The following is a 14,789-nucleotide window of genomic DNA, read 5'->3' as shown; positions in this document are numbered from 1 at the left end:
CAGAATAAATACATTAAAAACATGGACAATTACAAAATAATTTGCTTTCTAGCATCTTTTCTTAGAAATTACTGGGAAATGTGTCCCACCAAAATGATGCAGTAAATCAAAAGGGAGAAAATAATATCTTAGTACCCAAGTTAGGGATCAAATATAGAGGGAATTCAGTTCAGTTCAGTTCAGTCCAGTCGCTCAGTCGTGTCTGACTCTTTGCAACCCCATGAATCACAGCACGCCAGGCCTCCCTGTCCATCACCAACTCCCGGAGTTTACCCAAACTCATGTCCATGGAGTCGGTGATGCCATCCAGCCATCTCATCCTCTGTCGTCCCCTTCTTCTCCTGCCCCCAATCCTTCCCAGCATCAGGGTCTTTTCCAATGAGTCAACTCTTTGCAGGAAGTGGCCAAAGTATTGGAGTTTCAGCTTCAACATCAGTTCTTCCAATGAACACCCAGGATAGAGGGAATTAGATGATGGTAAAGAGAAGTGCCATGTAAACAGCTGTTCACTACATCTGGAAAGCAGTTCATACTCATTAAAGCAAAAGAATGGAGGGCTTCAGGAGAGATGTCTTTTCCACTTACCCTTGCCCAAATGTAACATGAGTTGCATTTTATAATTTTAAAAATAGTTCAGTATTTATGAGAGAGAACAATAGTAATAGATAAGATAAAGAAACTACGATTTACAAAAGTTATTTTTCTGAGTGTACCTCATGGAGCTTGGAATCAAACCTGGGAAAGCATAATCCAGGGTACCTACTTTTTCACAAATGCATTATATCAAAATGAGAATGCAAGGTAGAATGTAGTAGTGCTCTGGGATGAGGTTATTTTTAAAAGAATAAATGCGTATTTTAATGTACAGTTTATAAAGTACTTTTCATAATATTTTGGTTATGATAAAGTACTTTGGAAGGATTTTGAGATAGAAGGATGACATGGGTCAAGTGAATGGAGAATGGGATATTTGCCAGTAGTAATAATCAGGCTCAAATCGGGGTGGATGCCAGTGAATTCTCACGATTCCCTGTAAACCTTTTATGGTATTGGTAGGGTGTTTTGGAAGCAGATATAAATGACTTTTCCATTGCCAATGATTTAAGGACTGAACTACAACCTCTCATCTGCATCAGTAACTTGACCTCAAGCTTTTAATGGGTGACAGATGTGTCAAACTGATTTGAGCACTACGGATGCAAAATTTATGGTCCAAAATTCTTTACCTTTGGAAATTAAACAATGTGAAGTAGATAAACTTTGTTTTTAAGATGACAGAGTTTTCTCTCCTTAGCTGCAAATTTTTATCTTAACGATATTAATTAGAAATGTTTTAAAATGTATGGAACATATCTCTTCTGTCTCAAGTGAAGTAGAGGAATGTATCTGAACTTTTATTTTTCTTCTCATTGGTGTCTGTATTCTCTTTGTGGAATACTAAGTTGATGATGTTAAAGAGCTTTTTAGAAGAATGTATTTCACTATATTGACAATTTCTCAAATAAATGGGCCCATGCTTCAAAACATGTTTAACTCTTGTTTTATAGAATTTATGTTAGGAATAGCATATGGTGGTGATGAAATCTGACCTCTTTGTGCAGCAATGGAAGTAACCAACTGTGAAGTTGGCAAGCATTACTAAGAGCAGATAAAGGAATGTTTAATTAAGTAACTGGTCTTTCTAGAGCTGCTGGCTATTGTTTCCCAAATCTAAATAAATTGGGAAATGAAAGATGCCTTATAATCCTTTAGTAACTTCAGAGATTCTACTGGTAGTAACAACACTTAACACATTCAGTCACTTAACTTCATTATGTGTTAATTTCTTCATTTTCAACAGAAATCAGGGGATTGCATTACCTGTCTACAGGAATCACTGAATTAAAGGAGCTAAGTGAAAGTATACAACACCTGTCACATAACAGATGTTCACCAAGGGTCCATTTCTCTGCCCTTCTCTAAGAGTTTTCCACCTTATAAAAGCAGACTATTCTATAAAGGCATGACTCGCACCTTTCACAGAATCAGTTGAAGTGCCTATTTCCTTTTTCCTTTATATATAAGCACTTCATTCCAAAAAGGGAAATAGAGACCTTATCCCCCTGTAAGGGATTTGATGTATTTTTCTCCATTGCTTATCTGAATTGACACACTTGGACTTTTACAGAGGAAATGATGATAACTACTATTTACTCTATGATGAATTTAAAAAGGAAAAAGCTGGTCCATGCTAAACTCCTTCATCCTAGCCAAATTCTTCAATTTCTACTGCTTTTCTGTGATAACTCCATTTTCCCCATAGAGTTATAGCTTTACTCTCCGTCAGGAATGTTAATATTAATCTCCTCATGGGTTGCAGTCTTATTGAAACACACACACAATAATTTGGCATTGTAATAAATTTCCTATGTATATTACCTCTGTATCAAAGGTGTTTAAATTTCTTTCAGATCAGAGAAAGAAAATTTTCTTTGAAAATATTTTCTATCATTTTAATCGGGTACATTTTATTTCTCTATATGTGATACCTCACTTAAACTTTTCTGCACTTAAATCAAGAAATTCTTTTTAAAAAGGGGATAAATACTGAATTTAGATTTTGATTAATTTTTGTCCTGATTATTTTATATCTTCTGTAATAGGTGGAAGTGAAACTGTTAGTACACTTTACTTGAAATCATGGCATATTAACATCTGAATCTTTTGTTTGCCCACTCCCAAATTCCAGCCTTCTTTCTACTCAACCTTTATTTTAATTTGAGAAAGTGAAAATATTATTAAAGTTAATGAAGCAGATTCTCTAAAAAGATGTATGATTAATATATTTAAATTTTTGAATAATGATATACTGAAATATACTCTATATATGTATCATGTATCTATATAATAATACCAGATACCCTCTACCATTCTAATCATATGTTGATTAATATCCATATTACTTTTTACTGACATCTTTTCTAATTAGTTATCATTTTAGCCATATTTGTGCATATGTATTTAGGAAAACTTGTGGTTCTTACATAAAGAGAGCAATAGCTTCTATATTTGCTTTTTTATTTTAATATTTTTTTCTATCTAGAAATTGACATCGAACGTTGTGTGCGAGAATCAATCAACCTGTTTTGTTGGACTCCTAAAAGTGCTACTTATAGGCAGCATGCTCAACCTCCAAAGCCAACGTCCGATAGCAGTGGAGTCAGAAGTTCGACACCTTATTTCCCCACTGAGTGTCCAGATCCTCCAAAAACAGATCTGGTATGTATTTGCTGACTTAATTTACAAACTCTAAGAAAAGATGGATACTATATTAATACACTTTAGTATCTTTATTGCTGATAATACGATTATCACTTACGTTCTTTTAACATAGCTATCTTCTAGTATGTTATTGTATTCATACAACTGTTTCAGGTCTTGAGGCCAACCAAAGGTGAGAGCTTAGTTAAGGCCTTCTCAGGTCTTTCCTATGCATGTAAACATCCTGTGTGTGCGTAGATAGACTTCTAGATTCCCAGGATCCTGTTAGCACTTTCAAATTCCCCTGTGGACGTTGAATTCCTCAGCTCTTAATTTTAGTGTTTTATTTTTACTGTCAGCTTTTTCTTTGCTCCTACTGTTATGGCCACTTCAGGCAGCCACAATATTAAATAATTGCTGCTGACTCTCTTTGACAGATATCTTCAGAGAAATGTCTCTTTGCACAGAGAAGGTTCTGAATCAGGTCAAATAAAGGCAAGCATTGTAAGGAGAGGTTTCTGGGAAACTGGAAGACAGGTCAAATAATCATAACCTGCTGAAATGACACTTTTGGGGAGATCTAAAACCATTCTGTCCTGTCCATTGGTTGCTGGATTTCTGGTTTGTGAGACTTGGTTTTTAAGGTGACTGTGGAACTGAGGAGAGGGAAATGAGAGTAGGGAAAATTAAAACTCCACAAAACTCAGATTCTTACTGAAATTCAGCTGTTTCTTTTGACTATATACTCTATAGATTGCAGCAGACAGACCTTTGTGTAACTTCCAGAATTCTAAAAAGTTTATTTTGATTCTGCCAGTATTCTCATTATGTTTTAAAGGAGCAACTCTTCTGAGATTCTTTGCCATTCTCACTGATGTCACTCATATTCTATGCTATTTGTCCACTACATTTTAATTCCTCAGTGAAACAAAATGATTGAGAAATAGTTGATTTTAAAAGCTCAAAAAGGAATAGCAACAGCTCAAGTAATGTGAAACTTTCATTTTGTGATTAAGTGAAATTTTACTAAGGAAAATTGCTGTTTATTTTAATTTTGAATAAGTGGTTTTAAACTTTGCCCTTACACTCTCATCTGACATGAGATTTTTGTTGAAAGTGTTTAATAGTTTGAGTGTCTCTAAACCCCAAGTCCCTTTATATGTTGCTAATTATGATAAGTCTCAGAGTACTGGGTCAATTTGCTAAAACTTTTAATACAAAGCTAACTTTTTTTGTGTACTCATAAATCAGATATATTATTCCCAACAACAATACTAAGAATGAAAGAGAAAAATATGTTATTTACATAAAATGTTGCTATCTGAAGAATATTCAAGTTTTGGTTCACTTTTGTTTAGAATTTATTTCATTCTTTTTATATTTCAACCATAAAGAAAAATATAATGAATAGTGTAAAAAATCAATGCATTGTTTTTCAACAATATGTCTGAATATGTACTGTAAAACAGATGTCATTCAAGTTACTGAATTAAGAGCACCTACATTCAAAATTTGCATTTAGTGGAGGATATACTGACAGAAAGCAAAAAAAGTAAACATTTAGTGTGTTTTCTAGAGTCTACCAGAAAAGGCAATGGCAACCCACTCCAGTACTCTTGCCTGGAAAATCCCATGGATGGAGGAGCCTGGTAGGCTGCAGTCCATGGGGTTGCTAGGAGTCGGACATGACTGAGCGACTTCCCTTTCACTTTTCACTTTCATGCATTGGAGAAGGAAATGGCAACCCACTCCAGTGTTCTTGCCTGGAGAATCCCAGGAACGGGGGAGCCTGGTGGGCTGTCATCTATGGGGTCGCACAGAGTCAGACATGACTGAAGCACCTTAGCAGCAGCAGCAGCAGCTAGAGTCTACATATAGCTAAGATCATGTGGTATTTGTCTTTCTCTGTCCAACTTATTTCACTTAGCATAATATCCTCTGGATTATCCATGTCGTTACAAATGGCAGGATTTCTTTCTTAATGGTTGAGTAATATTCCATCATATACATATACACGACACTTTCTTTATACATCTATTGTCAAATATTTAGTGGCATTTAGGTGCCATTGTGGAAAGTAAACAATAAGGAAAAAATAAATGGGACTAAATCAAACTGAAAAATTGTTATACAACAAAGAAAACTATCAATAAGACAGAAAGGCAGTCTAATGAATGGGAGAAGATATTTGCAAACTATATATTCAGTAAGGGGTTAACATCCAAATTACACTAAGAACTCATACAACTCAAAATCAAGAACATACAACCCAATTAAGAAATGGGCAGAGGACCTGAATAGACATTTTCCAAAGTCATAAAGTATATGTTAATTGCTCAGTCATGTCTGATTCTTTGCAACCCCATTAACTGTAGCCCACCAGCCTCCTCTATCCATGGAATTCTCTAGGCAAGAATACTGGAATGTATTGCCATTCCCTTCTCCAAGGGATTTTCCCGGCCCAGGGATTGAACCTGGGCCTCCCACATTGCAGGAAGATTCTTTGCAGTCAGACCTACCAAGGAAGCCCTTCCAAAGGCATATAGATGGCTAACAAATACATGATCAACATCACCAATCATCAGGGAAATGTAAATTAGAACCCCAATTTGATATGCACTCATACTGTTACAATTGCTATCATCAAAAAGACAACAAATAATTATTGGCAAAGATGTGGAGGAAAGGGAAACTATGTGCACTGTTGCTGAGATGTAAATTGATCCAGCCACTGTGGAAAACAACATAAAGGTTCCTCAAAAAATTAAAAATAGAACTGCCATATGATCTATGGCAGTTTCACTTCTGGGTGTTTACCTGAAGAAAGCAAAATTAATTTGAAAAGATATCTATACATGAGTGTTCATAGCAGCATTATTTACAGTAACCAAGATATGGAGGCAACCTAAGTGTCCATCAATAGATACATGGATAAAGAAGATGTGGTATTTTCATACACACACAATGAAGTATTACTGAGACAAAAAAGATTGAAATCTTGCCATTTGCAACAACCTGGATGAAACCTGAGGGTATTTTGGTCAATGAAATAAATCAGAGAAAGAAAAATATCATATTATCTCACTTATATGTTGAATTTAAAAGACAAAAAAAATAACAGAACAAAGTGAGACCGTACTTACAAATACAGAGAACAAACAGGTGGTAGCCTGAGGAGAAGGAAGTGGCAGAGGGATGTGTGTGAAATAAGTGAAGAAAATTAAAGGGTACAAACCTCCAGTTATAAAATAAATAAACCATGGAGATATAATACACAGCATAAGGAATATGGTCAATAGTACTGTTATAACTTTGTATAGGGTTATATGGCTAGTAGACTTACGGTCTTCCCTGATAGCTCAGTTGGTAAAGAATCTGCCTGCAAGGCAGGAGACCCTGGTTCAATTCCTGAGCTGGTAAGATCTCCTGGAGAAGGGTTAGGCTACCCATTCCAGTAGTCTTGGATTCCCTTGTGGCTCAGCTGGTAACAAATCCACATGCAACACGAGAGACCTAGGTTCAATCTCTGGGTTAGGAAGATCCCCTGGAGAAAGGAAAGGCTACCCATTCCAGTATTCTTGGATTCCCTTGTGGCTCAGCTGGTAAAGAATCCACCTGCAACACGAGAGACCTAGGTTCAATCCCTGGGTTAGGAAGATCCCCTGGAGAAGGGAAAGGCTACCCACTCCAGTATTTTGGCCTGGAGAATTCCGTGGATTGTATAGTCCTTGGGGTCCGCAAAGAGTCAGATATGACTGAACGAGTTTCAATTCACAGACTTATGGTACTGATCTTTTCATAATGTCTACAAATGTCAAATCACTGTCTCAGTTCAGTTCAGTTCAGTTCAGTCGTTCAGTCGTGTCCAACTCGTTGTGACCCCATGAATCGCAGCACGCCAGGCCTTCCTGTCCATCACCTACTCCTGGAGTTTACCCAAACCCATGTCCATAGACTCGGTGATGCCATCCAACCATCTCATCCTCTGTCATCCCCTTCTCCTCCTGCCCCCAATCCTTCCCAGCAGTAGGGTCTTTTCCAGTGAGTCAACTCTTCGCATGAGGTGGCCAAAATATTGGAGTTTCAGCTTCAACATCAGTCCTTCCAATGAACACCCAAGACTGATCTCCTTTAGGATGGACTGGTTGGATCTCCTTGCAGTCCAAGGAACTCTCAAGAGTCTTCTCCAACACCACAGTTCAAAAGCATCAATTCTTCAACCCTCAGCTTTCTTCATCGTCCAACTCTCACATCCATACATGACCACTGGAAAAACCATAGCCTTGACTAGACGGACCTTTGGTGGCAAAGTAATGTCTCTGCTTTTAAATATGCTATCTAGGTTGGTCATAACCTTCCTTCCAAGGAGTAAGCGTCTTTTAACTTCATGGCTGCAATCACCATCAGCAGTGATTTTGGAGCCCCAAAAAATAAAGTCTGACACTGTTTCCACTGTTTCCCCATCTATTTCCCATGAAGTGATGGGACCAGATGCCATGATCTTAGTTTTCTGAACGTTGAGCTTTAAGCAAACTTTTTCACTCTCCTCTTTCACTTTCATCAAGAGGCTCTTGAGTTCTTCTTCACTTTCTGCCATAAGGGTGGTGTCATCTGCATATCTGAGGTTATTGATATTTCTCCCGGCAAACTTGATTCTAGCTTGTGTTTCTTCCAGCCCAGCATTTCTCATGATGTACTCTGCATGTAAGTTAAATAAGCAGGATGACAATATACAGCCTTGACGTACTCCTTTTCCTATTTGGAACCAGTCTGTTGTTCCATGTTGTTCCTAACTGTTGCTTCCTGACCTGCATACAGGCTTCTTAAGAAACAGGTCAGAAGGTCTGGTATTTGCATCACTTTCAGAATTTTCTACAGTTTATTGGCTGCAAAGAATATAATCAATCTGATTTCAGTGTTGACCATCTGGTGATGTCCATGTGTAGAGTCTTCTCTTGTGTTGTTGGAAGAGGATGTTTGCTATGACCAGTGCGTTCTCGTGGCAAAACTCGATTAGCCTTTGCCCTGCTTCATTCTGTACTCCAAGGCCAAATTTGCCTGTTATGCCAGGTGTTTCCTGCCTTCCTACTTTTGCATTCCACTGTCTAGTACACCTTAATCGAATATAATATTGTATTCCAGCTATATTTCATTTTTTTAAAGGAAAAGAGGAAAAGGACAATGGAAAATGCCAAGAAGTGGGAGTCTGGAGAACATTAGAGAAGAGTTACTATTTTATATGAGAGACTCAAAGAAAATCTGTCTGATAAGGAGACACTTGGGAAGAGAACCTAAAAGAAGTGAGAGAGTGAGCTATTTATATTTCTTGAGGAAAAAATGTTCCATCTTGCAAGTGCAAGGTAGTAGCATTGCTTTGAATGTTAGAGGATCAGTAAGGATACTGTATCTAGAATGGAATGAGTGAAGAAGAGTGTTGTTTTTGTTGTTTAGTCACTCAGTCGTGTCTGACTCTTTTGCAAACCCATGAACTGTAGCTGACCAGGCTGTTCTGTCCTTTAAAGGTATACAAACTTACTATTACAGTAGTATGTATTAATATATTTTGAAAGAGAAACCAACAGATATTGCTGACTCGTTGAATGTGAGGTACAAAAGAGAGAGTGTGTGAAAGAACGTGTCAGTTGCTCAGTCATATCTAACTCCTGGACTGTAGCCTGCTAGGCTCCTCTGTCCATGGAATTCTCCAGCCATTCCTTTCTCCAGGGGATCTTCCTGACCCAGGGATTGAACCCGCATCTCCTGCACTGTAGGCAGATTCTTTACCATCTGAGCCTCTTCGTGGTTATCCAGGTCATTAAGACCTTTTTTATATAGTTCTTCTGTGTATTCTTGCCACCTCTTGGGCTGGCAAAAAGTAATAGAAATAAAATAAAATAAAAAAGAAAGTAATAGAAATAAAAACAAAGTTTTCTTACTACCTAGAAGTTAAAAAGAAAGCAAAAAATAAACAACTTCTTTTTTAACTCTTCAAATAAGGAAGACATTTCCAATAAAAAATTCTAGAATATCTAGAAAATAATCAGAACCTATTAGTATAGCACAAGTAGATATTTCTCTTACCACTTACATGATACCTCATGTATATTAGATATTGATTGATTGTCCCTATCAAGTCATTTTATTTCAGCTAGCTTTTAAAGATTGATAGGGTTTATATAAGTAAAGAAGATAAATAATTTCTTTTTTATCACCATGAGAAATCTCAACACCATTCTAAAGATTTATGGAAAATAAAAATAATATTCCGTATTCACCTAATTTTGTTTTACTTACTCTTTCCAAAGCATACTCTGCTTTGGTAAAGAGCAGATTCACTGGAAGAGGCCACATTTCCTCTGCTAAGGAGGGAACTTGCAACGCTATGGAGTTTCACCATTAATGTTCTGGAGTGTTAGGTATGCAGAGGCTAAGATTTTATAACACACGTGTTGTGACTTTGTGAATACTATGTAGAGAGTTGAAAGAAACTGGGTCATTGTAATTATTCATAGTGAAATAAAGGAGTTCTTAAATACACAGATTTGAAATTAAAATTTAAATTACTCATTACAGTTTTTCTGCTTATGTGTTTAATATCCTTTTAGTTTGAACATACCTTTCTTGAGTTCTATAGTCTAAGCCTACCAGAGATCATTTCTTCTTGTTAACTATTGATAGCATGGTATTGTGTGTGTGCAAGTTGTATTTAATTGTTACATTTTATTTAAGTGATGAATTTAGTACTTCCAAAAATTACTCTGTGTTAAATATCATGAGGAAAAACGTGTGACTTCGTATTTATAAAATGTAGCTCTGTAAGTTGCTGAAGGAGGAAAATGGAAAGTGGATCAAGAGAAGTGGAAAGCCAGGGAGGCATATTCTTAAACTCTAATTTAAGTTGGTTTCATTAGTACTGTATTTTAATTAATTATGAGACCTTATACAGAGAAGAATTATATTAGGGGAAGCTCAGAGTCCTTGGCAAGAAATATCTTGATTAGGTGAGAGGACAAAAACTACTCCAGCAAGACTTCTGGAGTCTCTCTAATGTTAAAAGGGGAATCTTGACATGAACAGTCATTCCTAAACAGAGCTGATGCTCAGAGGGAGAATATCTTTGATCTCTCTCTAAGCTAAGTCAGATTTTTCCTTCTGTTAGTCGAAGAGAGAATTCCTCCAGATTGGATAGAGCTAATGAGAACTTGTTTCTGAGGTTAAGGAAGTGAATTTCTCACACTGAGTAGTCTGTCAGAGTCCGACACTTAGGACTGGCTGGGTTAAAATTACATGGCAACGCTGTATCTATTAACATAATAAGGAAAATGAAGTATAATAGGTCAGGGCTTCCTATTTTTGAAATCCATAGTATCTGCTATTCTTTAGTGTTTAATAATATAGCTGATTATTTTCTATACATATAATTTATCTTGTTAGTCATTTATAATAGCCTAGCACTATATTTTAATCCATTTAGCATGATCATGAGGGTGCTAGATTATTCAGTTATTTAGTCTCTATATTTCCTACATTTAGCCTATATTTCCTTTATTAAACTAAATTCCTGAAGAGTAAGAACTGCATCTTAATGATTTTTGTGTTCCTTTTGTTTAGTATAATGCTTGATGCATCGTAGCCTCTTAATAAATGAAATAATAAGATACATCTCTGATAATTTACGTGTACATTAAAGATCCCCCGGGCCCAGTTCAATGGCCAGGAAATAGTGTGCTCTCAATATACATGTGTTTAGTTGAAGTAATTACCACAAATAAGGTTTTACTAGTGAACTCTCAGTTGAACAAAGCATTAATCCACAACTCATTATTCATCAGGCATGTTAACTTCATCAACTTTTCCTTCATAGCATACATTTTGCTGATAATTTTAGTGGTGCATGTTTGCCATTGCTTTCCGTCATTGACTGTTCATATTTTTTCTCATTTTAAAATTCCATTTGTTTCACTGCACCAGTCTAAAACTTGAAATAGTTACATATTGAATATCTGAAACATTTACTGCTACCCCTTTTTTTTGAAGTGTGAGAAATCAAAATTCCAGTTGCATAATAAAGATATGTCTTCTTCTGAGTTATAGAAATCCCTGGGTCTTCTTTTGCTAAATCATTAAATTAGTAAATGCCACTTTTCTGACTGTAGATACTTCAGTGTTCATAGTCTGTTCTGAATGGAGCAGTGCCCTCTTAATTCAGTGAGTGAAACAAGGGCAGAAAAATGCCCAGAGCCAGACAAGAATCAAATAATGACTGAAAGAGCAGTCAATTTCTCAAGTGTACTGTACTGAGGAAGGTTGGATTGTGGAGATGGATCTTGGGAAGGAAAAGAGATGTTTACAAGTTTTGGATAGGAGGGTATTGAGGATGGAGTTCTTGATAGAAAACACAAAAGAAGAAAATAATTAAGAAGTCTTGTCATCTTGGTGAAAATAACACTTGTCATGACTTAGGGTAGAGTATCCTGTTTAGAATAGGCCCAGGCCAGCAGCTGGACTGATCTGAGACACAGCACACTTCCCCACAGACATCAGGGTGAGACTTTGACACAACATTAGCATATCTACTTTGCAGTTGACAGGAACGTTATGCTGGTGACAGTTTTTATTCCTTTGCAGTTTGATTTAGTTCGGTATGAATTTGAGACAGTTCCTAAAGCAGTGTTTTTTCATAAGTAAGTCTATAGAATATATTTTCTTCATGAAGACTGTTGGGTACAGGTAGCACAATTCCAACTTGCTAATGAATATCTGGGTTCTTGGACTGAGATCTTCCTTACGCATACTCAAAGTCCAGGATGTCATTTCATGTATCAGTGACATTCCATGGCATTTAAAGAGAAATGGATTCTGGCGCTATTCTACAGAAGGGCTAGCAACAAGAGACACATACAGGATTCTGTGAGTCTAATGATTTTCACAATCCCAGGGTATAAATGTCTTGTTTTTTTCAGCTATCCTTCCAGGATATCCTATAAACTATGCAAAATAAATAAACAAGCCTTGTTATATGATATATACTACCAAAATTTCAGTTTGTTAACCTAATTTGTATATGTGCTAACAAATAGAGGTGAATAATTAAAAAGAAAAAGCAGCTTTTATCTGCAATATTCTCATATCTCTTAGAGAATTAATGTTAAAGTTTATTTGTTTCTTCATTTCTCCCCAAAGCCAAAATGAGCAACTAAACTGGAATTATTCCAGATATGTCTATCTGAATTATAGGTTATTGTTCCTAAATCCTATAGAAATTAAGTAAAACAAGCACTAGAAAGAGTAGATTAAAATCCTGACATACTTCATTTAATTAATGCATTTTAAACTTTCATGCTTATTAAATAGATACTTGAAATAGTTTAAGATTAATAAAATGTTTGTTTTCTTGAATAAACTAAATGGTTCCCGCTGAATTCAGATAGCCCTCTTACGGAAAACTAGATTCCCACATGTACTTATATCCATTTCCGAATCCTATTTTCAGTTATATTCCTCTGTTTCAGTTTCTTTTCCAGTACTACTACCAAGAGGTTATTTAAATTATAATTATATCATACGTTTGGCACTGTGTTTCTACATGAATTGTAGAATTGGCTTGTCTTTCTCCCTCCTCCCCTGGGAAGAATATCATTTTGGTATTTATGTTGTGATTAAGTTTATAAAAAGTGGAGAAAATCGATATACAGTAATGAGTTTTATATTTTCCAAAATCAGGATATGCCTTTCTATTTATTCATGTCTTGTAGTTTCTCTGTGATGTTTTATTTCTTATGTATTTCTTATTTAGCTTATTACTATTTTAACCTTTCTCTTGCCATTATTATTAGGGTATTTTATTTCATTATATTTTCTAGCTGGTTATATATAAAGAAAGATTGCTGACTTTACAAACAGTTTAATGTAATGGTAAACAACTACATTGTTTAGAATAGATTAGAATTTCAAACCCCAGCTCTGCCATACCAGCTGTATGACCTGTTTATCCATAAAACAGAGATTAATAATTTTACATACTTCATAGGATTATTGGGAGTATTAAATTAGTTAATATATTCAGAACATTGCTGGCACATAGTAAACACTCTGTAAGTTTTCACTTTCATCCTCATTATCATTATCATTTATCTGCCATGTTAATGTTCTCTCATTATTTATAAGTTTTTCAGTTGATTTAAATTTTCCAGTTGTATATCATCTAAAAATTGTAATTTTGCTTCTTTTCCAATTCTATCCATCTTATATCTATCTGTTGTTTAGTTAATTCACCTCAGTCTTCAGAACAGTGTTAAATAACAATGGTAATGATGGACAGGGCTTCCCAGATGGTATAGTAGTAAAGAATCTGCCTGCCAGTGCAGGATATGCAAGAGACGCAGGTTGCATCCCTGGGTCAGGAAGACTCCCTGGAGTAGGAAACGGCAACCCACTACAGTATTCTTGACTGGAAAATTTCATGGACAGAGGAGCCTGGCCGGCTACAGTTCATGGGATCACAAAGAGTCGGACATGGTTGAGCACGATGGTGGACATCTCTAGTTAACATTTAGAGTTAGTGACAATGTTTCTAGTGTTTTACTTGCTGAGTTTTGACTTCAAAGATAAATTTTATAAGTTATGAAAGAACCATGCATTCTGATTTCCTACGAGTTTTATCAAATGTCTTTCAACATGTTTTTTGGATATTCAGAAGTAAATAAAGAGAAACAATAACTATTTTTGGCTCCTGAGCTTTTTATTGTTTCAGCTTTTGTAGCCAGCTGTAAATCTAGGCTCTGTCCTCATTTCTGTTTATATAGAGGGTATTGACAGTAAATACCACAAGCTCATTAGAGATCTCACCAGCCTTGTCTTTGGTTCAGCAATCTCTAGACTTTCTCCCATAGGGATTTCTTGGCGCTTCCAGCCAGAGAGCATTTCAGTCATTACTTGACTTTGGTTATATAATGAGGAGAGTGATGAGAGAATTTCCCAAGTGACAAGGAACACAGGAGCAAAAATTTCCTTTTATGTATAAGGAAAAAAGTGAGAGAGAACGTTAATGATGTCAATAACCCAATTTAAGTAAACGCTGTACCTTGGAAAGATAGAGTTATAAATGAGAATATCAATTTAACTAACTAAAACGCCTCTTTGTCACCAGTTGGCTCTACTCCCTGAGTCTCTGTTGCCATTGAAAGTTGACTATAAAGTTCTGTGTGAAGTAGCAACTCTGTCGCATTCCAGAAGGAAGCTATCATATGTTCTACCTTTAGGAGCTTAGCTGAGGGGAGCCACTCTCATGTTTAACATATTCATCTTGTTTATCTCAACCTAGGAAATTTATCAAGTTCTGGTTTTATTTCAAAATTATTTCCAGGAGCTTTTAGAAAATTGTAGAGTAGCACCAGCACCACCACTGCCCATATACATCACGATGTTATCCATGTTTTTGATCCCTAGATCACTGTGAGAGTTCTCCACTTACTGCCTCGGTGTCTTCCACCCTCACTTCAACCACAAAATATTTCCCAGTTACCTGTCTTTGAAATGGCATAAGTTCT

At 36.1% G+C, this 14,789-nt stretch overlaps 1 protein-coding gene across 16 annotated transcripts in view; it reads left to right on the top strand.

The window, feature by feature from the left end:
* TBCK (TBC1 domain containing kinase) overlaps window positions 1-14,789 on the top strand; it is a 201,238-nt gene that overhangs the window by 118,000 nt on the left and 68,449 nt on the right. For 14 of the 16 annotated variants that reach the window (XM_081484365.1, XM_081484424.1, XM_081484339.1 and 11 more), the window contains one exon: window positions 3,083-3,258. In XM_081484365.1, coding sequence (XP_081340491.1) covers window positions 3,083-3,258 — 176 coding nt within the window. Of the gene's footprint in view, window positions 1-3,082; window positions 3,259-8,403; window positions 9,809-14,789 lie in introns of those variants that run through there. The other 2 variants (XM_081484456.1, XM_081484463.1) reach the window with 1 other exon arrangement.

Source organism: Giraffa tippelskirchi, chromosome 1, assembly GCF_054371585.1.
Source record: "Giraffa tippelskirchi isolate mGirTip1 chromosome 1, T2T-mGirTip1v1.2.pri, whole genome shotgun sequence".
Classification (NCBI taxonomy): Eukaryota; Metazoa; Chordata; class Mammalia; order Artiodactyla; family Giraffidae; genus Giraffa; species Giraffa tippelskirchi.
Note: the sequence above shows the minus strand (reverse complement) of the source record. Positions and strands in the feature narration are given on the sequence as shown.